This window comes from Leopardus geoffroyi, chromosome B2 (assembly GCF_018350155.1).
Source record: "Leopardus geoffroyi isolate Oge1 chromosome B2, O.geoffroyi_Oge1_pat1.0, whole genome shotgun sequence".
Classification (NCBI taxonomy): domain Eukaryota; kingdom Metazoa; phylum Chordata; class Mammalia; order Carnivora; family Felidae; genus Leopardus; species Leopardus geoffroyi.
In genome coordinates, this window is record NC_059332.1 from 130242309 (window position 1) to 130269223 (window position 26915).

The 26915-nt window shown below is 42.3% G+C and overlaps 1 protein-coding gene across 5 annotated transcripts in view; it reads left to right on the forward strand.

Annotated features, from left to right (window-relative positions):
* UTRN (utrophin) overlaps positions 1-26915 on the forward strand; it is a 519130-nt gene that overhangs the window by 17978 nt on the left and 474237 nt on the right. The window contains exon 1 of one of the 5 annotated variants that reach the window (XM_045499924.1): positions 10427-10490. The exons of 3 other annotated variants lie outside the window; for them this stretch is intronic. In XM_045499924.1, coding sequence (XP_045355880.1) covers positions 10442-10490 — 49 coding nt within the window. In that variant the 5' untranslated portion in view covers positions 10427-10441. Of the gene's footprint in view, positions 1-10426; positions 10491-25515; positions 25780-26915 lie in introns of those variants that run through there. One more of the 5 variants, XM_045499922.1, reaches the window with a different exon arrangement.

Here is a 26915-nt window from a genome sequence, read left to right on the forward strand (position 1 = left end):
TTTTAATTACTAGCTCTTGCTCCATAATTAATTTTTTTAAGCTGATTTATTTTGCCTAAGGACATAGTTCTTTTTGTTTTTTAATTTATTTATTTTGAGAAAGAGAGAGAGAGAGAGAGAGAGAGAGAGAGAGAGAGAGAGAGAGAGAGAGTGCTCATGCACGTGTGCAAGTGGGAGGGGCAGAAGGAGAGGGAGACAGAGAATCCCAAGCAGGCTTCTGTTGTCAGCAAGCAGCCTGACTCGGGGCTTGATCCCACTACCTGTGACATCATGACCTGAGCCAAGATCAAGAGTCAGACGCTTAACTGACTGAGCCACCTAGGTGCCCCCAGAATTAATTTTCTTAACTTGCTTCATTTCTACATTTTAAAGGTAGCTTTAATTACTCATCAATTACATTGACTACTGCTGTTTTTCTAAAGTGTTATCTCTTGGTCAGTTTGTTTCAGTAACTTTGAATTGAGTTGTTTCAATAGCATTTGTACTTTTTCTTTTCTTTTTTTAATGTTTATTTATTTTGAGAGAGAAAGAGAGAGACAGAGGGTGAGTGGGGGAGGGACAGAGAGAGAGAGAGAGAGAGAGAGAGAGAGAGAGAGAGGGAGAAAGACACAGAATCTGAAGAGGCTCCAGGCTCTGAGCTGTCAGCACAGAGCCCGACATGGGGCTTGAACTCACAGACCGCGAGATCATGACCTGAGCTGAAGTCGGATGCTTAACTGACTGAGCCACCCAGGCACCCCTGTACTTTTTCCTTTAAGTATGTTTTGAAAGAAAAGTCTTGCTTCAGGAAAAAATTAGATTAATTAAAATGTGAAGAAAGAGAAAGTTTGTTCATGTTTATTTAGTATAATATAAAAGTTCTTTGAAATGGTAACAAAATAAAGGTAATATTAATCTCATCTTAAGTGCAGATAATAGTCCTGGACAGCTAAAAGAAAATCTGTATGTGAAAGGAGTCTGGAAAACTATTTCAGAGGAACTTTGATTGAAGAACAGAATGTTTCATGTGACTGTGTGAAGATAATGTCATACTATATTACTAATTTCAGCTCCAACAGATAGGCTAGAGTAAATGCAAATTAAAAATAAATTAAGAACAGATGTTGAGAAATACCTTTCATTTAGGGAATAATTAAATAGTGGAAAGGTCATTGGAGTTTAGTCAATAAAGCTGGGATGCTTAGAAATCATAATTACTCAAGTAACAGATGCTTTTCTTAATATGATGCTTTGCTGTGGAGGTTTGGGTAATAGGAGAAAGAAAAGGCTGTTATTGTATTGTTTTTCTTTTGAGTTCCATGTTGCAAATGCTTATATTCAGTAGGCTAACTTTAAATTCTGGTGTGTAACCTGTTATCTCAGAATGGTGGTTCCCTTGACCTTTAAGACAAAATAAAAGGTCTCATTTGAAAACTATGCATTGTTGGGTTGGGCATTGGTGGTGTCTAAGGTTTTGATTTGGCCAGTTTAATTGTCACTTTTGGTTGTGAATCTAGGCTTTCTTTAAGATTCAGTTCCATCTGGGGTGCCTGGCTGGCTCAGTCACTTAAGCGGCTGACTTTGGCTCAGGTCATGATCTCACAGTCTGTGGGTTCAAGCCCCATGTTGGGCTCTGTGCTGACAGCTCAGAGCCTTGAGCCTGCTTTGGATTCTGTGTCTCCCTCTCTCTCTGCCCCTAACCCACTCGCATTCTGTCTCTGTCTCTCTCAAAAATAAATAATAAAAAACATTAAAAAATTAAAAAAAAAAGATTCAGCTCTATCTTATGTTGTGGAGATTGTTAGGGAAGAACTTATTTGAGTCTGTATCTACATTTATCTACTTTATCTAGTCTATCTATAAAAGACATTGTTTTTTTAAACTTTTATTAATTTTTTATTTTAAAGATTTTACTTTTTTTAAAGTTTATTTATTTATTTATTTAGAGAGAAAGAGAGTGTGCACACGAGAGGGGTAGGGGTAGAGAGAGAGGCGGGGTCTGGGCTGAGTGCACTGCCAGTCAGACTGACGAAGGGCTTGAACCCATGAACTGTGAGATCTTGACTTGAGCTGAAACCTAAAATCTAACACTTAACCCGACTGAGCCACCCAGGCACCCCAATTTCCTGAGATTTTTGACTGACCCTAGAATGAGCATCTGGAGAAAGAATTAAAACAAAAAAAATTTTTTTAATGTTTATTTATTTATTTATTTATTTTTTATTTATTTTTTTTTTTAAATTTTTTTTTTCAACGTTTATTTATTTTTGGGACAGAGAGAGACAGAGCATGAACGGGGGAGGGGCAGAGAGAGAGGGAGACACAGAATCGGAAACAGGCTCCAGGCTCTGAGCCATCAGCCCAGAGCCTGACGCGGGGCTCGAACTCACGGACCGCGAGATCGTGACCTGGCTGAAGTCGGACGCTTAACCGACTGCGCCACCCAGGCACCCCTGGATGCAATTTTTTTTTACAAATGTGCCTCTGTACATTTTCTGGGCAAAAGTGTCCACAGTTTTTATCACATTATTAAAGGAGGCCTATGACCCACCAACAAGTTGAGTCTTGTTAGGGCTGTGTCTTGTAAGGGGTTTCTTTTTTTCTTTTTTTTTTAATTTTATTTATTTTGAGAGAGAGCATGCATGAGTGAGCAGTGGGGGGGGGGGGGGGGTGGAGAGAGAGAGAATCCCAAGCAGGCTTCATGCTGTCAGCACAGAGCCTGATGTGGGTCTCAATCCCACAGACTGTGAGATCATGACCTGAGCAGAGATCAGATGCTCAACCAACTGACCACGCAGGTGCCCGTCATTCTTTTTTTGCTGGAAATGAAATGGGCAGTTGATACTCTGGCATGAGATTAAGATCCACACTATTGATACAACTTAGATCCTGGACATTAGGTTATAGTTCCTGTTGTCTCAGAGCCATTTGAGGCAAAGGACCTCATTGCTAGAATCAGGATGAGTAGACACAAAGTTTGAAGGGCAAAATTTCCGATAATATTTGACCCAGTTTTGCATATAATGAATTTTTATTTGTTGATGAATCTTTCTCTTTTGTTGCTAAAAGTGGCAAATAATCAGACGTAAATTACTAATTAACAGTCTGGTTCAGATTTTTTTTTTTTAATTAATGGAACTTATGCTTCATCAAGCTCAGGTGGAGTGGGTATCACAATGCTTTAGTTTTTCTCACATCAAAGGTAATTTCTTTTTTCAAAACTGTTGTTACATTTGTCACCTGAAAACAGGCCAGTCTCTTTCATACTCATGGAGTAAAAGTCGTAGTAGTTCTCATTGGAGGACTCTGCTCCCTGATTGCTCCTCCTTTTACATCTGGATCAGACCCCCTGCCCCCACCTTAAACCTCATGTCATCAAATTGCATCACCAGCAAGACCTCATCGTTGAGATGCCACTCGGTTCCCCCATCGTAACCTCTTACTTCTGGGTGACTTCAGCTCCTGGGTCACTGTGTCTAAAAGTTACTCTTGTTTAGTGATTTCAGGATGATCCTTCCAACAGTTGTCTCTCGGTTTTGAACTTCTCTTTCTTGCGAGCCTGTCTTCTGCTGCGGCGGTAATATCTTGGCAAAACCATATCATCAGTTATGACTGCAGCCCCTCCACAATCTGCATTTTAATCGTCACGCTTACTGCCCACCGCATCTTCTACTTCTGGCTCACTTCCTCTTGTATCACCGTTCCAGCCATCTCTGATGCAGTGGGATCTCTAACCCACTGCTCCTGCCACCCTTAGGCTGTTGCTCATCCCTTTGTGTCCCCTCTTTGCTCTCACTGAGATTCCGTGGTCAATCACAATCACTCGTTTGCTTTCATTGTCTTTCCCGTTTCATCACAGTTGTGTCAGACTCCACCCCTGGCTAAAACTGACTCTTCACCTACTCTGTACCAGCCCCTGCAGAGGAACGAGGCTGGAGAAAAACAACCCTAGTGCTTTACTTCAGTGAAATTCATGTTCACATGAGAGACCTTAAGGCTGCCTGACAATCGCCCTTCCGCTGTTCTACATTATTATTTCACACGTCTTCTCTTTCCAGAAACATTCACCCCTTCCTCCCCATCCTGATGCTTAGCTGATGACTTTGCCTATTCTTGTCCTAAGAAAATTGAAGTAAACTGAAGAGGAATCCCCAGGGTCGAACACCACATCTGCCTGCAACCGGCACTTTCTCAAGGCCACCCCAACCATGCGTCCTCTTGCTTGCTCAAGGACCTCTCCCTTCTCTCCTCTGCATCTGTACTATTCCCTCTCTAGTGGGTCCTTTCCAACAGCATAGAAAGTATTATTTTTCCTCTCCTAAAATAACTGTGCCCTTGATCCCACCTCTCTCTCCAGCTACCACCGTATTTTTCTGTTGCCCTTTTTGAAAGACTTCCTCAAGAGTTTTATATGCCCACGGTTGCAGTTCCTCTCCACTCATTCTCTCTTAAATCCACTTTAAATAGGCATAAAACTATTCAACTAAAAGTGCCCTTAGAGTTGCTACAGAGTCCCCTATTGCTAAAGGAAGGGGTCAGTTTCCAGTTTTTACTCTGTCAGTAGCATCAACACAAAGTTGATCATTCTGCCCTCCATGAAACACTTTCTTCACTTGGCTTCGAGGATGCCCCACACTCTCCTGGTGTCCCTCTTGTTCTCCTTTGCTGATTCTTCTTTCTAACGTTGGAGGGCATAGTACTTGGACTTCCTCTTTGTCCCACTTGCTCCCTTTGTCATCTCCCATCTTTTGGTTTGAAACACCATCTGAATCCTGGACTCCTATTGCTAGCTCTGACCCAGTGATCTCCTGCTGACTCCTGCTGAACTGCATATTTCCTTTTTTTTTTTTTTAATGTTTATTTATTTCTTTTTGAGAGAGAGAGAGAGAGAGAGGGAGAGAGTTCAGGGGAGGGGCAAAGAAAGAGGGAGACAGAGAATCCCAAGCAGGCTCTGTGCTATTAGCACAGAGCCTGATGCAGAGCTCCATCTCATGAAACATGAGATCATGACCTGAGCTGAAATCAAGAGCCAGATGCTTAAGCAACTCAGCCCCCCAGGTGCCCCTGGGCTGCATACCTCTGTTTCCTTTTGTACACTAGACATCTCCACATGCTTGTTCGAATCTGAACTCCTGATCTCCCTGTAAGGCAAACCTGATGCCACACTCCTGCCTATCCTCCTTAAAGGCAATCTGATTCTTCCAGTTGTTCAGGTTGAACATTTTGGGGGCAACCTTGTAGTCTTTTCTTTTTCTTATAACCACATCAATCTGTTTATCCAGAATCTGGTTGCATTTTATCATCTCCACAGTTATTTCTTTGGGGTAGGCCACCATTATTCTTACCTCAATTTCTGCAGTCCCCTCCTTATTGGTCTCCCTGCTTTCCCCTTTGTCCCACGAAGGCTGGTCTCAGCCAGCAGCAGAGTGAGCCTCTTAAAAACTGAAGTAGATCCGTATCACCCTGGGTTCACAATTCTCAGTGACCTCCCATTTTACCTAACAATAAAAGCTAAAGAGGGGCGCCCGGGTGGCTCAGTCGGTTAAGCATTGGACTTGGGCTCAGGTCATGATCTCACGGTTTGTGAGTTCGAGCTGCATGTCGGGTTCTGTGCTGACAGCTTGGAGCCTGGAGCCTGCTTCAGATTCTATGTCTCTCTCTCTCCTCTCTACCCCACTCATACTCTGTCTCTCTCTCAAGAATAAATAAACATTAAAAATTTTTTTTAAAACCTAAAGACCTTACAGTGACCTCCAGGGTCCTGGGTGATCCTGTCCAACTTCGCCTCCCCTTACCCTTTTGCTCCTTGTTCACAGGTGAAGGTCTCTCAGTTCAGGACCTTTGCCTTGGTGGCCCCTGCCTGGAGCACTCGTTCCTCAGGTGACCATATGGGGGACTCCCTCCTCTCCAGGACTTACCAGACCACCAGTGAAACCTGCAAAGCCTCCCTTCTTCACTCTTTACTCTGCACCATTTTCCCCGGCTTTATTCTGTTCCATGGCACTTATCAGCCACCAGCATGCTTGACAGTTTACTGGTTGGCATGCTGATGTCTCTCAAACTGAATGTGAGCTCCAGAGGACATGGTTGTCTGGGTTGAATCACTAGTACCCAGAAAAGTACTTGGCACATAGCATATGCCCAATAAATAGATGTTGAGTGACTAAACAAATTGTGCTTTTTATTGCTTTCAACAAATGTGTAATCCCTGAGACACATATCATTTTGATCTTTATTGTACTGATTGATTAGCTAGCCTGTGACTGTTTCCCAAATGCTGACTGGCAGACCACTTGATGTTTTCAACAGTCGGGAAATGAGAAGACTAGGCCAATGTCATGGAGATGTGTGTCACTGCTGGGCTGTCAGCTGCACTTTCTTTTCCAAGTTTGCTCTTTATTCTGAGAGTATGTTAATTTTTTATTTGGCATGAAAATACCCATTTAATGAAATGATGGTGATAGTTTTTCTAGGAGATGAATTCTGGCAGTAGGAAGCTTTCTTTAGGTTAAGCATGCCGAAAGGGGCCCAGAATTGGGTTCTCCAAAGTAACTGGGCTAATATTTTGCTTTGTTAACTGATTCGCATCCTCCCTTTCTCCTCCCTCCCCTCCCCCATCTCCTTCCCTCCCTCCCTCCTTTTCTTCCTTCCTCACTTTCCTTTTTTCCTTTCTTACTCTGGTCACAGAAGTCCTTCTGGAAACAAGCCTTAGATGGAGGTTCATTTTAGGAATGTGACAATGCGTTGCTATTCTCTTTAATCAGGGCGGACAGGCAGGGTGTAGCTTTCTATAAAGCAGGGTTTGGGGGATGGGACTGGCAGGTAGATCACCCCAGGCCCCTGAGGGTTCTTCATGGGTTTGGAACATAATTTAAAATTACTGCTTTAGTTGATGGGCGCCTGACTGGCTCAGGCGGTGGAGCGTGCGACTCTGGATCTCGGGGTTGTAAGTTCGAGCCCCACATTGGTTGTAGAGATTACTTAAAAATAAAATCTTAAAAAAAAAAATAAAATCACTGCTTTAGTTAATAAATTCTAGGGGACTTGCATGCCCTATTAATAAGAAAGGTCTTACCTTAGTCTCAGAGAGGAGTTATGTTTTGTTTTGTTTCTGCAAATAACTAGCTTTATGACCTTGAATAAATCACTCAGTCTGTACAGTTAATTGATTTGTTTGTAAGGGTAGGAGTGTGCACTAGATGACCTCCCAGTGATCACTTTATAAGCTCCGGAGAACCACTTTGTTAATGCTTCATCGTCAGAGCGATGCCAGCGAAGGGTCGCGTTCTGTTACCTTCTTTCTTATTGTTGTAATTTCGGTTTTGTCTGAACTGATCTTGTGACCTTCCCGAATATTGTACACACTTGGGTTCTTCCAAACAATATTGTTTTGGGGATTACAGAAGGGATTGTATGATAGCATTTGGGATAAACATGTTATCTCTAAATTGGGTTAGGTGTCAAGTATAGCATGATGTTATTATTTTATACAAGATTTGAAAAGCAGAATAAGAAGACGCTACAGTATTTAAAAATTTTATTAGCGCTGCCTTGTATCTTGTAATACAGCTCTGAATCACTATTCAGATGTGGTTTTTAATCTAAGCATGGCCACCTTTTGGCTCTGTGAACTTGGGCAAATTGCTTAGCTCCTTTGTGTCTCAGTTTCCTTATCAATAAATTGAGGGTAGTAATAGTACCTACTTCTTTGTGTTATAAAAATTAAAGATGTTAATATATGTAAATATTTCTTAAGTACATCCAGAATTTTTGCTTTTTATTATTGCTATTATTATTATTTTTTAAGTCAACTTTATGCCCAATACGGGGCTTGAAGTCATGACCCTGAGATGAAGAGTCGCAATGCTTTACCGACTGAGCCAGCCATGTGCCCCCAAGATTTTGCTTTTTTTTTTAAAATTTAGATTATTTATTAAAAATTATTTTTAATTTTTATTTGGGGGGGGGAGAGAGAGAGAGTGAACATGAGCAGGGGAGAGGGACAGAGGGAGAGAGAGAGAATACCAAGTGTGAATGCTTCATGCTGAGTGTGGAGCCTGACTCGGGGCTTAAGCCCATGACCCTGAGACCATGATCTTAGCTGAAATCAAGAGTCAGATGCTCAACCGACTGAGCCACACAGGTGCCCCTAAAATTTTTTTTTTGATTTTATTTTTTGAGAGACAGCAAGAGAGAGAGCAAGTGTGCAAGTAGAGGAGGGGCTGTGAGGGAGAAAGAGAGAGAATCTGAAGCAGGCTCAGCGTGAAGCCCGACTCAGGGGCCCAATCTCACCACTTTGGGACCATGACCTGAGCCGAAAGCAAGAGTTTAACACTCAACCAACTGAGCCACTCAGGCATCCCCAGAATTTTGCTTTAAAGCTTTTTCTCTTTGTATTTACTACGAAGACATTCTAGGATAGACAGAGCATTTTCAGGTCATTTTATACACTTTTAGGTGGCATGATTAATTTTCATATGGAACTCATTTTTTTCTTGTGTGTTTGCCATATATTTGACACATTTTTCTGGTAGGATTTTTAAAAAAATAACTGTGCCTTCATATAAAATCCCTCCCCCTTTCCCCCATTTCTTTCTTCCTTCCTTCCTTTCTTTCTTTCTTTCTTTCTTTCTTTCTTTCTTTCTTTCTTTCTTTCCTTCCTTCCTTCCTTCCTTCCTTCCTTCCTTCCTTCCTTCCTTCCTTTTCAAAGGCTTGGTACTGTGGTCTTTTGTCTGGGACCCCTGTAGTTGACTCTTGGTATGGCTTAGCATACATACCTCCTCGAAATCTAATTTACAACCAGTTTATTTAGGTCATTTGCAAATGTATTATTGAGAGAGAGGCTCCACTCATGTACCAAAAGAAATGTCAAAATTCAGTGGCTCAAAAAAGATCAAGGTTTATTTCTCTCTCATCTTACAGTTCAGACTTGATGAGTGATATCGGTGGCTCCGCTCCATACGGCCTCTCAGGGATCCTGGTCCCTTCTTTCTTGTTATTTGGCATCCCACATTGTTGTCTCATCTTCTCGGTTGTGGCTGGCACCTCGATACTATGTCCAAGTTGTAGTCCAAAGGAAGGCGAAGAGAGGAAGGGAGAAAAAAACAATTTCCTTTTTAAAGGATGTGACCTAGCGGTTGCATGCACAATTCACTTGCCATCCCGCTGGTGGCAGCTAAGTCACATGGCCTCATTTGGCTGCAGCGGACCTTGAGAAATGTGTTTTGCGGTGAGGCAGCCCTGTGCTGAGCTAAAACTGACCGGGAGAGGGGAGAGGGCTGGATTTCTGACCAAAAAAAAAAAAAAAAAAAAAAAAAAGGGGAGAATGGATAATGCTAAATATACTTTTATTTATAACAACTTGGTGAGCCAGGTTTGAATTTAGAATTCTCCAACTCCTCGGAGTTCTGTGCCAGAGCATGGTGGGGGAGAGAGCTGGCTCGGACTTTCTCCTTTGTTTTGTCATGGGGTCTTCATTCTGTACTGAGGAGGGCTTTGCACACACAAGTCGGTGGTCTCCCTGGCCAGACATCTGGGGTCTCTCTCCTGTCTCACTTGCAAACAGTGGTGTGAGAAGTGAGCTCCTTGGGAAGCGAGCTCAGGGCTCATTTGGGTGGGATTATAAGGAGCCTGGGTGCCTAGGGTATGTTTTGAAAGAGGTTGTATGGGTTCTCCATGTGTGCCCATGTCCATCCACTTGGCTCTGCGATGTCTCTGTCCCATAGGGAGGGGTGGGACTGGAAGGGGGCCAGAATAAGAGCCTTTGAAAAGGTGGTGTTTCAGGCAGGGCCTCTGTAGTCTCGGTCTTTGAGTGGTCCTCTAAAGAGAAACAGTAATTTGATGTACTTCTTAGTTTTCCACTTTCCCCTTGCTGCAGTTTCATTAATACTCATATTTATCATTTATAGTGTACACATTATATATATAATCTACTAAGAGTGGCATATTTTTGGAATGAACGGAGTGTCATTTTAATGGATGGTGAGGATGTATAAGGGCACAGTGAGGGAGGCTGGAGAATATTCACTTATTTAGCTTAATGTTTTCAACAGCTTAAAAAAACAACCCTTTGAGTGGCCCTTGTGATTCAGTGGCAGTATGCCCAGACTCAAGGGAGCCAGTGTTGGGAACGAAAACTAGATTCACTTTGAAAATCTAGAAAAAAAAAAGTAACTAAACAAGTTCCACGAATGTGCCTGATGGCTTGGGTCCTCCGAGAGCAAGCGGAGTACTTGTGCTGGGCCAGGTCTCCACATTCCCTTTCTGCACAGCCTTCGGCTCTTTCCTCCTCGGGCCCTGGGCCTGGCCAGCTGAGACCGGGATGCCGATTTCACCTGTCCCAGGGTGGAGCCACTGCTGCTCTCAGAAATCCGGACCACTTGCCCGAGGGAAATGTTGCAGTTTGGCGTCTAAGACCGCTGTTGGGTAGATTCAGCGAGCCGCCGCCTTCCTGGATTGACGGATGGGTTATGATACACTCTCAATCTCTCATCCCAAACCCTGGGAACCAGGTGTGTTTCAGGATTAATGTTTTTTTAAACTTTCAGACAGCTTAGGGTACATACATCACGTATTATGCAGTGTCTTTGGGGGAGTTTGGAACAGCACCCTGTAATTAAGTATATTAATATTTCTGCAGCAAAGTGTATGAATATTCATACTACATGGGACACAAACAAGGTTATAAATAGCCTCAGGGGCAGTTCAGGTCATGTTTTGCTGCCAAATGGGTTACGACAAAACCTTTGGTTTCCAGAACTTTTGGGATGCTGGCATCGTGAATTCCAGGGACTGTGCGTCTGCGATAGGGATTCTTTTCTCGGGGTTTGCTCTCTGCCGGATGCTTTCCTGTACTGCATTTTGCAGTGTTCACAACAGATGTGGGAGGAAGATATTTCATTATCCCTTCCCCTTTTTGTCTCCCTTCCTCCCTTCCTTGCTTCCTTTTCTTTCTTTCCTGGAAACTGAGGTTTAGTGAGGTCCAGTGACTTGCTTGAGGTCAAGAGGAGGAGGCTAGGACTGAAGGCCTGGGCACTTACCTGCTATAAAAAGTTTCTAATTTGCTTGTTTGAAACTTTGGAATACGGATTGGCTTGTGGAATCCTATTTCACATTTAATGGTAGCTGAAAGACAATACAGCACTAAAAGCACCATTAGAAGTAATGACCCCTTACAACATTGTGTCTTGATAAAATGCCTTGTAAGTTCACCCGGCAGGGTCAGGAAGTGGGGTCTGGGGCTTGCCCTTATCTGTAGACGATCCCCCTTCCTGCGGCTTCCTGGGTCCTCCTCCAGGCCCGGCAGGGCCATCGGTCAGGGCACTGTTCCAGGACTGAGGGGAATGTGGGCAGGACATGGGCACAGTGTGGGGCGGAGAGGGGAAGATTTGGGTTTTTGGTGTGATGGAAGAGGTCAGGGATGGGGAAACTGGCTGAGGTTCTGCCGCTACTTGGTTAGGGCCTCATTCCAGACTTGTGTTCCTGTTTTCGTAGTAGTCACCATGGATGCTCCAGAAGGAGGTATCAGAGAAGTGGTGAATTTAGGGGATCTGTTAGGTAGGGCTGCTGCTTGGTGATATTTTGTCTTTATGAATATTGGCCAAAGTGGCCCTTCTAGGTGGACAATCAGACAAAGGCATCTCTTCTGGAGAGACACATTCTGATGGACACAACCTACTTAGTGGGCTGTGCCTCTGTGCCAAGAAGAAGGTGTTCTTTTCCTCAGAGCCCCTGTGCTGGCTGGGTTTCAATCCCCTTTGCCACTCTGGCCTGGTGTCCTCATGCAGTGGGCGGGCTGCATACCCCAATGTGGCAGTGTGGCCTTAGTAGGGATCTGCCACCTTAGGATCCTTGGAACTGCTTTGTGATGGTCCCAAGGGGTGAGGAGCTGCGATGACCACCCGTGGGTGAGGACACTGTGACGTACTCACGTAAGCTGCGTAGGCTCATCTCAGCAGTTGGTGCCTCGTGGCTCCTTGTCATCCTGATCAGGACGGTTCCCTGTACGCTCCCTCCCTCCAAAATGGAAGAGACAGCTGAAGGATTTCAGGATCTGTCTCCCCCAAGCGCTTCATCCTTCACTGCTTCTCTTGTTTCATTATTGTATTAAAAGGCACACGGGCTGATATCGATTCTCATTTGGACGTAAGCGGTGGTGGTTGGCACTTACTGACCTCTTAGCTCCCATTCATGTAGGTTGTGTTTCAGCGGGCTCCTGGGTGCGCCATTTGAGTTGGGAAATGCGGTTTGGTTAAAAGAAAACATCGGAAATTAGAAGGTCTGGGAAATATATTAGTATACCAGTCTCTTTGCTAGCAGTATCTTCATTGACATGACCCTCATTTAAAATTCAGCAGGATTTGTTAAACTTTTACTTCACCTAATATATAGGTCTGGGAGTCTTGGCCAGAGTCAGTGTTTTTTACGGGAAGTATCTGGATATACATTAACCTTTTAAAATTGTAACCAGTTAGTTACACCATAAAAATTAGCAATGTGTGAACGAATTGATTGCCTGCTAACTCCAGAGCGCATAAGGAAAATTAATTTTATATTGAGAAAGTATTTCCTAAAAGAGTGGAAGGAGACCAAGAGCTAATGAGCTTATGTGCTGAAACTTTTCAAATACATGATTTTATTTCCTCCCTACGGTGATTCTTTGGGGAAGATGGAAGTGTTTCTATTTCATAAATGAGAACACGTTTATTAGCCAAGTCTTACAAGTTTTTGGTTATACTTAAAAGATTACACTCCATCTTATTCCAGACTCCTACAGAAAGTCACATAAAGAGTAGAATTTGAAAAAAAAAAAAAAAACTCAACAAAAATGCAGAGGGGGTAGAATGAGTTGATTAGTTAGATAAGGCCAAGAGGTGTTAGTTCATAGAAGTTCTGCTTGCTGTCCCACCGTTAAACTTTGTATGCAAATTTGTCTGAGTGTTGTATTAGGCAATGCAGAGAGGAGAATGGTTAGTAATAAGATTGACATTATCCATGAATGTTTTTTTTTTTTTAATTAATTTGTTTTTTTAAAGTAGGTTCCATGCCCAATGTGGGGCTTGAACTCATAACCCTGAGATCAAGAGTTGTGTGCTCTACCGACTAAGCCAACCAGGCACCCATCCATAAATTTTTAAAAAGGTGTTTACTAATGTGAAACACAGTTTTTTTCCTCCTGGCCCTGAGGCCCCAAAAGACCTTTTTTCTGGAACTTCATAATGGGATAGTGAATGATAGGGAGAAAGCTAAAACTATCTCTTCAGCTATATGTGATGTCTAGACTAACAGACTTTTGACGAGTTGCATCCTTTTCTTGTAAGTCACATAACAAATTTATAAACTCATTTTTGAAAATAGAGATGGGAAGAAATTCTCTAGTGATCTTCCTTAAATCAGCAGCAAATTTAAAAGATCCTGGTATCTCAGTAAGTTATCAGACTGTTGTAATATGAGGATAATATCTACCCTTATCTTTCTTTTCAATAATTAATTTAAAAAATGAGGTCCTCAGACTTTCCTGCTAAGAAATTCTTTGCTATATGATCATATCTCATGGTACTTTCCCATAGTTGTGTGTATGTATTTCTATTCTCACAGTATGGAATTCTTAATAGAAGCTTTCTTTCTGGGCTTTATTCTTTCCTTTCCTGAAAATAGCTTCCAGATGGGATTATTATTTTTTTTGACAGACCTCAAGTCCTTATGTTTTACCATTGTCTGATCTGTTATCCCTTCTGAGTTTCATTTTTGGCTTAGGTACTCTGCGTTTAGTATTTTTTAATACTCTGTAATATATACTGAAAATATTTGGCAGCTGTTATGAAGCTGCACAGTAATCTGGTAATGATACAGTGCTCTGGGTTTCTCTGTCACTCCCAGTTTATTAAGGAAAAATTTTCCTTCATTGTATTCCTTCTTTCTTTTTTTTTTTTTTTAATTTTTTTTTTCAACGTTTATTTTTTTGGGACAGAGAGAGACAGAGCATGAACGGGGGAGGGGCAGAGAGAGAGGGAGACACAGAATCGGAAACAGGCTCCAGGCTCTGAGCCATCAGCCCAGAGCCCGACGCGGGGCTCGAACCCACGGACCGCGAGATCGTGACCTGGCTGAAGTCGGACGCCCAACCGACTGCGCCACCCAGGCGCCCCTGTATTCCTTCTTTCTTAACTCCTTTTGTGTTTGCTTAGAGATGGGCATAAAGATAGCTTCATCTAATTCCTTTGCAATGTCTACTGAAAAAATAGAAAAACAAATTTGTTTAAAATTTGTTTGAATTAAAGTAAATGTTTATAATATTTAATTAGGCTTAAACATTTTTTTTAAAATGTGTATTTATTTTTGAGGGACAGAGACAGGGCGTGAGTGGGGGAGAGGCAGAGATAGAGGGAGACACAGAATCCGAAGTAGGCTCCAGGCTCCCAGCTATCGGCACAGAGACTGACATGGGGCTCAAACCCACGGACTCTGAGATCATGACCTGAGCCGAAGTCGTACACTTAACCTACTGAGCCACCCAGGCGCCCCTTTAATTATGCTTTTAAAAATTAATCTTTCATATTTTTCTGAATTCAGCCATATGCATTTCACTCCTTTAAATATCGTGATCTGGTGATCAGGCCTTTCCCTGGGCAGTGCTGTTTTGGGGTGTGTTTGAGTGCAGTGCAGTGTTTCTATAGTTGCATGTTCTCTTTTGCCAGAGATCTTGACACTTATGGATAGGTTGCTAAAATGCTTTAAATTACTTACTTTTGAGACATTTGCATGGATTAGGGATTTAGATTATTGTTCCCCAAGAGTAATTTAGTTTACTAATATCCCTGTGCTTCTTTTTTTGTCTTTGTCCTTTCTTCAGTAAAGGAGTCTGGTAGGTTTTCCTATATTTTATTTACCATTTACCATAAGATTTTATATACCATAAGATTTATTTGAGACATTGTATCTATTTTTCAGTTTTTGGACCCGAACTTTTAAAGTAAATTTTTGAAAATGTAAACTCCGGTGCCTGGGCGGCTCAGTCAGTTGTGTCCAACTCTTGATTTTGTCTAGGACATGATGTCATGGTTCATGGGTCTGAGCCCTGTGTTGGGCTCTGTGTTAATCGCACGGAGCCTGCTTGGGATTCTCTTTCTCTCTCTCTCTGCCCATTCTCCATTTATGTGTATGCATGTGCTCGCTCTCTCTCTCTCTCTCTCAAAATAAATAAATAAAAACTTAAAAAAGTGAACTTTGGGGACTAAGAAGCAACTTGATGGCTCTGTTACATTTGAGTGGATCTGTAGAGTTGCTATGAAGATGCAGTGAGTTAACAGTGTTTGGCTAGTACTGTTAGAGGCTCTTCTGTCCTTGTCATTATTACTATTTCCCGCCTTCCTTCTTGTCCTCTATTGCCTCTTGCATCATTTGCTCTTGACTTTCTGCAGACTGTTGAGGGAGATAACCACTACATCTCTTGGCCCAAGTTACTAGGTCTGTCTGAATGGACGTCGATCATGTTTCCAGTCTCTGAATTGGTTGGCACATGCCTGATTCTGGCTGGATTTCATCAGGTCGGGAGTCAGGGGGTTAGCAGGAGATTGAGGAAGAATAAGATTGAGACAGGCGTGGCATTCTGGAGCAAAAGACAGTTTCTCAAAGGGAGGCTTATAGAGGTGAAAACATTAATCAAAACAAATTAGTGTAGGGGTGCCTGGGTGGCTCAGTCGGTTAAACAGCTGACTTTGGCTCAGGTCATGATGTCATGGCTACACTGGTGAGTTTGAGCCCCACGTTGGGCTCTGTGCTGACAGCTCAGAGCCTGGAGCCTGCTTCTAGTTCTGTGTCTCCCTCTCTCTCTGCCCCTCCCCTGCTCATGTGCTGTCTCTCCCTCTCTCTCTCAAAAACTAAATAAATGTTAAAAAAACCCAAAAAACAAATTAGTGTAAAAACAGTAATGAGATAATTTAGTGCCACTCTCTGTTTTCCACCCCTTCCTTTCAGTCATGCAGTGAAATATTAGAATTCAGGCTGATGACAGATTCACATAAGCCTCATTTAATACTGGGAATATTCACTTGAGTCAGCTATGTGCAGATCTGTTAAGTACTTTCCCAGCTCAGAGATTCTCCTTGTGCTTTATGTACCAGGTTCTCTTATGGCCTCTTCCTGCCAGTGGGAGTGTGGTGGGGGAAGGTACTGGTTGAAATCACTCAATCACTCAGATAAGCTTATCGTTCATCAGTGGCCATATGGGCACAGATGTTTGGAATCAGCTGATAAGTTTAAGTAATCTCTAACACATCATTGTAAACACATTTGCACGTTTAGTGTTTGCTTAACTCGAACCTGAAACACTACATGAAGTAATTTGGTGTATAAGTAGTGTTGCAGGAATAAGAAGTATAGCTTAAGTTGTTTTTGCATGCTTACTACGCCCATCGTTATTAACTTTTAATATTATTTCTACACACACCACACACCTTCCCCTGACCCCGTGTATTCGTATGTGTTTGTATACACATATATGTGTATATACATAGAGATGTACACGCATGAATTCATTTCATTCTCACGACAACCCTATGAATGTGGCATTTCTATCATTATCCCCATTTTACCAGGAAACCAAGGCACAGAGTGCCTACCTAACTTACCTGGCTCAGCGCAGGTGGTGAGCACCAGGGCTAGAAATTAAAAGTGGGTGCCACACTCTTCATCACCATCCTGTAGCGCTTCTCAGTGCTTAGTCTTTAATTCCAAGCAAATAATAATTATAGCCAATCTGTCCAAAGTTATTTTGTTACAAGAAAATGTAAAAAACTGTACATTAAAAAAATGGAAACTGGTTGTTTATTGCTTAGCATGTATGCGACTTTGTTTGGGATTTTGTTGTTTCTGTTCGTTCAGTAAAGACTTTCGTTGTCTGGGTATTTGTGTGGCAAACGGTCTTTGTGACTCTCTACGGTGTGTCCTATGTTAGTGAACGCCCATTGAGTGTGTCCATTGGATTTACCACCTCTTGTCTGGGCACCTTTATGAGCCGATGCCCAAAAGTTTGTGAGTGGCTTTTCACAGTGGCCCTGCAGTTGACTCTGTGGGCCTGGAATTTATTTCCATCACCTAACTCACCATTGTGACTTGCCTCCTAGGGCCTCTATCTTTTCTTACTAGGTATTGGAAATTAAAGAAACTGACTTAGAAATGTTTCCCCCCCAGGGGCCTGTTAAGTGAGACTGATATTTTGGTGGGCAGAGTGTTGAAGAAAAAGTAAAAAAGATTTTGTGGACCATTTCATGTCACTGCCATTGAACAATGTTCAACATGTAGGGACTGGGTACATGTATCAAAGATTAATGACTAGAACACTTTAGACTTAAGTGATAGGAAAATGTGCAGGGCAGATTTGATTTTGACATTTTTAGAAAATACACTTCTGTTTAAATATAGAGAGTGGCACTATTTTGGTCTGCCTGGGGGTTCAGGGTCTGATTCCCCCATTTAAGTAATAATGACATTTGTAGTTAGGGTGCTAGGGTGACTCAGTAAAGTGTCTGACTCTTGATTTTGGCTTAGGTCATGATCTTATGGTTCCTGGGTTCGAGCCCCACTTTGGACCCCCACACTGGCAGCGCTGAGCCTGCTTGGGGTTCTCTTTCTTTGTGCCTCTCTCTCTGTCCCTCCCCTGCTCATGTGCATCTCTCTCTCTCTCTCTTTCTCTCTCTCTCCTCTCTCTCTCTTTCTCCTTCTCTCTCAAAATAAATAAATACACTTAAAAAAAAAGACATTTGTAATTATGAAGAAACTTGGTAATTCTTAAATTTGGTGATTGAATTGATTATACTTCCTTCCCTAGGCCATTAAATTGTCATGCCCACTAGGTAAATTGTGAATTAAATGCTATAAATATTGTTTGTAAATATTTTAACATCATTCATCTCTATTCCTCTTATCAAGACTAATTGATTATTATCATTGAAAGAATTATTACCATTTGAATAAGAGCAGAACAATCCTTTTGCTCAAATTAATGATCTGATGGAAAAGAGCAAGGCAATACATTTTTCAGATGCTCTGTTTTGAATGTTAGGGAATGTTGAATATTCCTAGATCAGAATCCATGGAGCACAACATTAATCTTTACTTGGCTTTAAAGTCATTTAATAGTACCTTTGATTTTTTTACTTCAACTATCTCAGAAACACAAAGATTTAAAAAAAAATAAAGGAAAAAACACATTATTGCATTTCTTGCTTTCTATCACTTATCTTTTTGTGATACATGAAAGATATGTCAAAATGTGGATAAAATATTTTTAATGGGCTTTTGTGACTTGCAGTGACTTAATCGAACAGGCTATATGTGAGCTTCTAAACCAAGTAATTTGGGCAAAAGTTGGCAATTTTATGAATTTGCTGGCACAACTTATTTTTCTTCATCTGAGACGTTTCCACCCTCCTTAGGTCCCCATAGTCAGTTTCACTGGATTTTGTGGGGAAATATTGGCATCCAATTGTGATTTTTTTTCTGGTTCAAAAGAAGGTCTTGATAAATTATTTCTGTATTTCATAATGTTACTATTACACATGCCTGTTCCCTTTCAGCCCAGATGGGAAGTATTTCTGTGTTTTTAAAACTTACAGGTAGGCCTCTTAATTGCTCACAAGGTACTGAGCATTTGGGTTATAGGGCTGTCTGTACTGTGTATTTTGTCTTTATTATTATTATTTTTTATTTTTTTAAAATGTTTATTTATTTTTGAGAGAGAGAGAGACAGAGTGCGAGTGGGGGGAGGGGCCGAGAGAGGGAGACACAGAATCTGAAGCAGTTTCCAGGCTCTGAGCTGTCAGCACAGAGCCTGATGCGGGGCTCGAACCCACGAACTGTGAGATCATGACCTGAGCTGAAATCTGGCGCTTAACTGACTGAGCCACCCAGGTGCCCCTTGTCTTTCAGTATTAATATGCTTGATACGGTTGGGCTCCAGGCTAACTGTGGAGCCTGCTTAAGATTCTCTGTCCTCTGCCCCTCCCCCGAACGCACATGCCCATGAGCTCCACACTTAGCCTGTAGCCCAACAAGGGTCTTGATCTTATGACTCTGAGGTCATGATCTGAGTTGATATCAAGAATCAGATACTTAACCAACTAAGCCACCCAGGCGCCCCTATTTGAATTTGTAATAAAATTTTAATGCAATTTTTAATTTTCAGTCTGTGAAGTGAATTGCGGTCCCCAAATAGCAGCCGTAATTTGGCTGGATTGAATTACTGAATATACAGTACAATTTCACATTTAAAAATAAAGGCAAGACACGTAATCTGATGCTGTAACTATAAAAGTTTGCTATGTATGAAATGACTGTGTATCATATTGTAAATCTTAAATTCACATTCCAAATAAGACCTAATCACGAAAAGAATACTTAACTGACAGTTAAATATTCGGCAAGATTGTCTTTTGGAATTCGGGACTGTGAGAAGCAAGGCTTGTCTGCACACTACCGCCATGTGAAGCCAGTGCCCGGCGTATGGTAATGAGACCATTTTAGGACTCTTCCTAAGAATAAGTTGAAGACAGCAGAACTTGTAGTTAAAAGTAGAAGAGTGGATATACGTTTATCGCTGCTTGCAGCCATAACGACACTATAATTACAGCCAAAGAACAAAAGAAAGAAAGAAAAGTAATGTGGCCAAAAGGAGGTGGAGACGAAGTGGCTTTGGATGGGCCAGGCATCACATGTTGGCAGATGATGGCAGAGTGGTAACTACTGAGGGGTCCAGGCCAGAGGGTGGTGGTGGGAGGCTTCTTACTGCACGCCCCACACTTGGTAAGGCCCCTGATGTAGAGTCACTATTACCGCCTGAGGTTGGGTCCGGGGAACGTGGGAGATGTCTGGGGTTAAAATCCGGGAGTTCGGTTGAGATCTGTAAACCGTGTGCTCTCCTTCTCAGATCTCTCCTCTTCTTCCTTAACCCGCACAGCAGAATATGGATTTATATATTCTCTAGAGAAATTGAACTCTAGAGATCTGTCCCAGAGAAGAGAAGGGTGAGGTTCTGGGTTGACACCAAGAAGATGAAGGGACCTCAAGACTGGGAAACCCCAGAATTCCTGAAGCTATACCAGCCCCAGATCAGAGGATGCTTTTATTGGGAGGATAGCATAGTTACAGCCTGGAATTTGATGACCTCCCATGAGTCTACCAGTCGGCAGGTCACATCCAAGCACGTAGAGCTTGGGCATTTGACTGCCTCATTTTGAAATGTGAGGGGCTGCCGGGAGTCTGACGTTTGAGGGAAGCTTCCATTGCTAACGCCAAATCCAACTAACTAAAAAGAAAGTTAGGGGAAAGGGAGAAAATGATATAATAAATATCCTCAGAGAGATGGGAGAATCATTGCCTCTTTGCAATAAGAGCAGGATGGTATAAAAAAGGCATATAAGGAATGCTATAAGAAAGGAATCCTGGAAATTATGATATCAGAAATAAAAAAAAAATGGATAGAGACTGGAAGAGTGGATATAACAGAGGTAAGGCCTTAATGGCTGTAGCAGAAATTTTGGAAATAATGTCTGACTTACACTCAGAAAGTAGCAGTACAAGTGTACTATTTAGAAATGACTGAATGTCAGGACAAAGAGACGGTGGGTAGCCCCTTCCTTGAAAGAAGGACTGAGGCAGGACTACTGCATTTTCTTATAGTCCTATTTGATTAAAAACAAACACACAAACAAACACTGTGTATTTATTACTTTGATACAAACGGAGAAACATGTACTGAGATATTTACTTTGGAAATCATTTTGTTGAAAAATTTTATTGACAGTTAATCTGCACAAGATTACTCTTTTGGCAGTCACAGAAGCCTCCGTGAATAATATGGTCCCCTAAATTTTTTCAGTAGTTGTCTTGTCCCAGTGCCAGTTTCTTTAGAAACCACTTACTGTGCATGTGGATTGTAAATGTCCTGATTATTTTGAGACAAGCTTTGACTCACTTTAGCCACACACTCTCTGTATTGCTAGTGTTATGGGAATGGTTTCTGTGAGACGTTTCACACATTGTGGTTGTAATGAAATACAAACGCAAGGAACTAAAATTTTTGAGTGAGCGCCAAGAGGAAGACCTTCAAGCTGAAATGGACTCTTTCCAGCATTTCCTGACTGTGTGTGTGTGTGTGTGTGTGTGTGTGTGTGTGTGTGTGTGGCTCTTGTGGCAACATGGACCTTCACAGAACTTTTGAGCTGGAAGATGTCTTAAGGACCATCTCCTCCACTTCTATTGCCTGGTAATTGAGGAAACTCAGTCAGGGAGGGAGGAAATGACTTTCCCCAGATTAAACAGCCATCCCAAACTTGGTATTCCCCTGCTGCTCTGGGCTACCTTAAGGAAACTTCTCGTTCATTTTCCTTCAGACCTCATTTGGTTGTTGATGGTTTTCTAGTGGATGTGTACCTGACAAGGAATGTGTTCACAGATTTCCAGGAAATGTCCTGGTGAGAATGATGGGGTATGTGAACTTCTAGAAATTTTAGGTTTATATTTACTGTGTGAGGTTTAGCGGGTTTTGCTAATATTCTGAAAGAGACGTGACTCCTGCCTGTGGATTAAAGCAGGCAGAGCTTGGGCTTCAAGTCCTAAGTGTCAGTGTAAATAGGGAGAGGGTGAGGGAGAGGGGAAATGGGAGGAGGAAGAAGAGAGCAGGGGTGTGGGGACCATTTCTTTCCTGTTATTTTCCTTTTGGTGGGAGAGAGTGAGAAAGTTACTGAATGTAACTGGAGGTGCTGAACTGAACTGGCCAAAAACTGTCTGAATTGTGTGAAAGGCTGTGGTATTTAGTCTTCCAGAGCAATTCTCATAACGCAGCTGGGTCCTGCTGGCTGCCACTGAGGTTCGCAAAAGTTGATATTTATACCTTCTCTGAACTTTTTCTGCTGACCCAGCCCCTGGATGTTGTTCACTGGCCTTTTAATTCCATCCAGGCTTGGCTTCTCCTTTCTCCCCAGAGCTACTTTTTAAAATTGGCTTTGTGGGTATTAATGGTTGGCTGATTAAAGCAACTCCCAGCAGGTGTGAACGGTTACTCTGTTACTCTTCCTGGTGGGTGTGCACAGAGCTGTTGCAGAAGTAAAATGGGGCTAATTTCCAGCTGGTAGGTTGTAACTATGGTAGAAAGGAGTGGAATAGATTTTGTAACCCTGTCTGGCTCCTATCCTCATTTTGCAAATCCTAGGGGCTCATTGATTCAAAGATGTGTCTTTTTGGAAACAAGTTAGAGGAGTTTCATCATTATCAAGAATATCTCGGTCGCCTGGGTGGCTCAGTCAGTTAAGCATCCAACTTTGGCTCAGGTCATGATCTCGTGGTTTGTGGGTTTGAGCCCCACATCTTCAGGCTCTGTGCTGACAGCTCAGAGCCTGGAGCCTACTTTGGATTCTGTGTCTCCCCCTCTTTCTCTGCCTCACTCACAGTCTGTCTCTCTCAAAAAATGAATAAAAACATAAACATAGAATATCCCAGAAAACTGTTCAATATCATTAAAGACATGGGAACAATTTAAGTTTCCATCTACAGATGAATAGATAAAGAGGATGTGATGTATACACACACACACACACACACACACACACACAGGAATGTTATTTAGCCACAAAAAAGAAGGAAATCCTGCAAAAACTTGCAACAGTGAATATGAACCTTGAAGGCATTATGTTAAGTGGAATGAGTCAAAGATACCAAAGATCAAATGCTGTGTGATCTCACTTATATGTGGAATTAAAACCAACCAACCCAAACTCATAGATACAGAGAACAGTTTGGTGTTGCCAGAAGCAGGGGGCGGGGTGGGCAGAATGGGTGGAGGTGGTTAAAAGGTACAAACTTTCAACTGTAAGATAAATAAAGCCTGAGGATTTAACATACAATATGGTGACTACAGTTAGCTATACTGTATTGCATATTTGAAAGTTACTAAGAGGTATTAATATACTAAGAGAATAGATCTTAAAAGTTCTAATGACAAAAAAAATAACTATATGTGGTGATGGATGTTAACTTATTGTGGTCATCATTTGCCATACACACGTAGATCATTATGTAGTACATCTAAAACTAATAAAATGTTATATGTTAATTACATCTCAAAAAAGAGAGTCTGTCAAGGATATCTAAGAGTTGAACTATTAACTATTAAACTTGTAAATTTCCCTTGAGAATTTTTTTTTAAGTTTATTAATTTTTGAGAGAGCACAAGCATGAGCAGGGGAGGGTCAGAGAGAGGAGGAGAGAGGGAATCCCAAGCAGGCTTCGTGTTGTCAGTGCAGACCCTGATGTGGGGCTCAATCCCACGAGCCGATGACCTGAGCTGAAATCAGAATCAGATGCCCAACTGACTGAGCCACCCAGGTGCCCCAAGAATTTCTTTTTTTTTATAGTTGTTTTGTATTGAAACTAATGAAATGAATATTTTTATTTATTATAAAAATGACTTCTTTAATAATTCTATTAATTTTGAATTGTCTTTCTTTCAGAAATGCTTTATTTTTTTCCCCCAGTGAGTAAAAATATGTTCAATTCATTAAAAACAGAGCAGAAGTATTTTTTGGTTCATCAGATACTTATGTCTCATGATAATGATGTAGACTAGGGTTTTTATTTTTTATTCTTATCACCTCCTGCTTTTTCTTTTGACCCATAGACCCCTTTGGCAGTGTGGTGAATCCAGACACATGTTAACATTTTTTTTTTTTTTAATGTTTATTTACTTTTAATTTTTTTTTTTCAACATTTATTTATTTTTTTTGGGACAGAGAGAGACAGAGCATGAACGGGGGAGGGGCAGAGAGAGAGGGAGACACAGAATCAGAAACAGGCTCCAGGCTCTGAGCCATCAGCCCAGAGCCCGACGCGGGGCTCGAACTCACGGACCGCGAGATCGTGACCTGGCTGAAGTCGGACGCTTAACCGACTGCGCCACCCAGGCGCCCCAATGTTTATTTACTTTTGAGAGAGAGGCAGACTGCAAGCTGTTGGTGGGGTGGGAGGGTGGTGGCGGGCAGGGCAGAGAGAGAGGGAGACATAGAATAGGAAACAGGCTCCAGGCTTTGAGCTGTTAGCACAGAGCCCAACGCAGGGCTTGAACCCTCAAACCGTGAGATCATGACCTGAGCCGAAGTCAGTGGCTTAACCGACTGAGCTACCCAGGCGCCCCCACAGATGCATGTTTTTAAATGCATAAAATAGAGTACATGTCATTAGAAGGGAAAACTAATTATATTGAAATTCAGTTACAAGAGACTAAAAAGCCTATGACAGAGTAATATTTGTTTTTTATGAATACATTCTATGTCATTATCCAGCATGTGGTCCAGTAACTTGCGAGGGGATGATGAGCCAAATGATTTTTCCGCTGTAATGTGATGTGAAAATGGCTGTGGTTTCTGTTGGTGCTGCAGCCAAAAGTACTACCAATCGTGTGTTTTAGGATCTACCTTTGTAATAGAAGGGGATGCGAATTTTTGTTAGAGGTTCGAGAAAAAGCTCATTTTTCTCCTGTCCACGTTCATGGACCCCTTGCAATGAAATAACCCCTGATGGAGCTGATGGTGTAAGATGAACATTTATATCCTTCGAGCTTTGGCAGTGACAGCAAGTGCGCCATGAAGGGTAGTTTTACAGACAACAACTGGAAATGGAAATAACTCTTGGTTGAGTATTCCATACGATGGACACTGTGCTGGGTGTGGTCATCAAAACTGATGACCACAACAGTTCTGGTGTCCAGCTTCTGGAATGTGTAGACTCATAGAAGAAACAGATATCAAACTATAGAATGGACAAATAGTTTATTTGCTAGGGGATAAATGTCTTGAAGTGCTGTGATAGGATATCAGGAGGGGCCTGAAATGGGTGCTAGTGATGATGGAAGCCATGCTTAAGTTGATGCTCTGATGTTGGCTGAAGGCAGATCCTGTGTGTAGGCTCTAAGTAGGGCAGGGCTCGGCCCATAGAAAACCGGGACGAGGACAGACTGGGAATGAGGACAGTGACTGGGAATGAATGAACGAATGAGGCTGCACCTTGAGGTTGGCAAACTGCACTTCGTGTTTCGTTCACTAGTATTTTTAATCCTGGTTGAAGAGCATAGTTTTACCTTTGGGCTTCATGGCATCTATTATTTGGTTTATTATTAATGGTTAAATCTCTGAAAGCTTTAGAGATTAGTTGGGAATATATAGGTTGAAAAATTGTACAATTATGAGAAAAGCTCTCCTTTGAGAGCTAGGCACTTAACATTTTTTATTGCGTCATTCCTAAACATTTTCCCTCACCCAGATTTTTGTTTGGCACAAATTTAAGGAAAACCTACAGAGACTTGAGGAAGGGCTTAGCTCCTCTGCATTCTGAACAATTTGAACAGTGGTGTTTGTGGAAATGCGTACCTTACCTTGCTGTTCCTGGGCAGATAAGTGCTGTCTGTCATACCTGTGGATTTTAAGGCCACAGGCTCCGAGGCCTGGCGGAGGCCCAGATGGAGTAGACCAGGATTGGGCTGTGCCCAGCGGCAGGAATGCAACCATTCTGGTCTGGGCAGTTGGGGAGGGACTCCTCTCCCCACAGTTCCCATACTGTTTGGCCCTGCTTTCCAATTTGACTCCATCAAAGCACACTCTCCAGTGGCGGCAGGATACATATATTTTTGTGACTTCAGAAAACGTGCATGGTCGGTTTATGAATCTTAACCACCTTTGAGGGACATGCTGAGCCAATGAGAAATGGAACTGACATCTGATTCTACACACGGAGACGACAAAGGGTCACAGGCAGGTAATGAAGGGCTTGCTTAGAATGTTACGGTTGCTTAAATTTTCGTCCACCAGTTGTGGATAGGAAGCCCAGGCGTGACTCAGTGAGCCAAGAATTAGTGCGAAAATTCCTGAGCAACAGATTCTAAATTATTTTGTCCTCTGGGTGGCCTTAGAATTAAAAAAGTTTTTTTTTCTCTTCATATTATGAAAGAAGTTAGTTATACGTAAAGAATCTTATTATGTCCGTCATTAACAGCATTTCGGAAATGGGATTTGCTCTGCTCACTGACATTGTGGATCTTCATGGAGAATGCCACTGCCAGCCTCACAGCCTCATGCGGGGCCTGGCACTTAAAGCATGCTTGTGCCAGTGTCTCATGATACTCTGCGCAAATTATTCCATTGCTTCCCTGTGATGCATGAAGGTTTGCCTGGAAGTGTTTGCTGTGTGACAGTCATGGGGGGATAGAAATCATCTTGCCCCACACACTATAAATGGGTTAGTGAACTGCATCCATGGTGCTCCTCCCAGCCTCCAATATGGGTAACAAATTCGTGTCGGCGGCATAAATTATGTCCATTCCTCTTTTGGTTTGGTCATTCACTCACTTAATTTTATACCTGCTGGTGCCAAGTTCCATATAGACCACTGGGAAACAAAGACAAATAAGGCAAGATCCCTGCTTACGGGTCCTTGAACACAGCGATTCAGCATAGTGTGGTAAGAGGTATAATAATGTCACATACTAGGTGCTGTGGGGCCACAGGTGAGGATGAATCAACTCCTGGAGTCTTTGCTCTCCCTTGGAGGGTCAGGGAATGTTTTCTGGAGGAGGAACTAGTGAGGTGGCAGAGGGGAGTGTGGAAGAGAAAGACTCCAGGCCAAGAGAAAGTATGTGTAATGGCAAAGGCATGTCGGGTGAATCATGGGGTGAGATACCATTTCCATATTTATAATGCGCCTCTTCTCTCACTGCCCATGGCCCCGTCGCTGGCCAGCTTGCAGCCCTGGGTACAGCCTCTTTACAGGCTTCTTCCTCTGCCAACAATACCTGCGCCCTGGCTCTTGGTTAGCTCCTTCTGCTCTTTCTGGGATTGGGCTTTGGATTCAATTGCATCTCTTCCAAGATGCCTGTCCTGACTACCCGTCTGAAG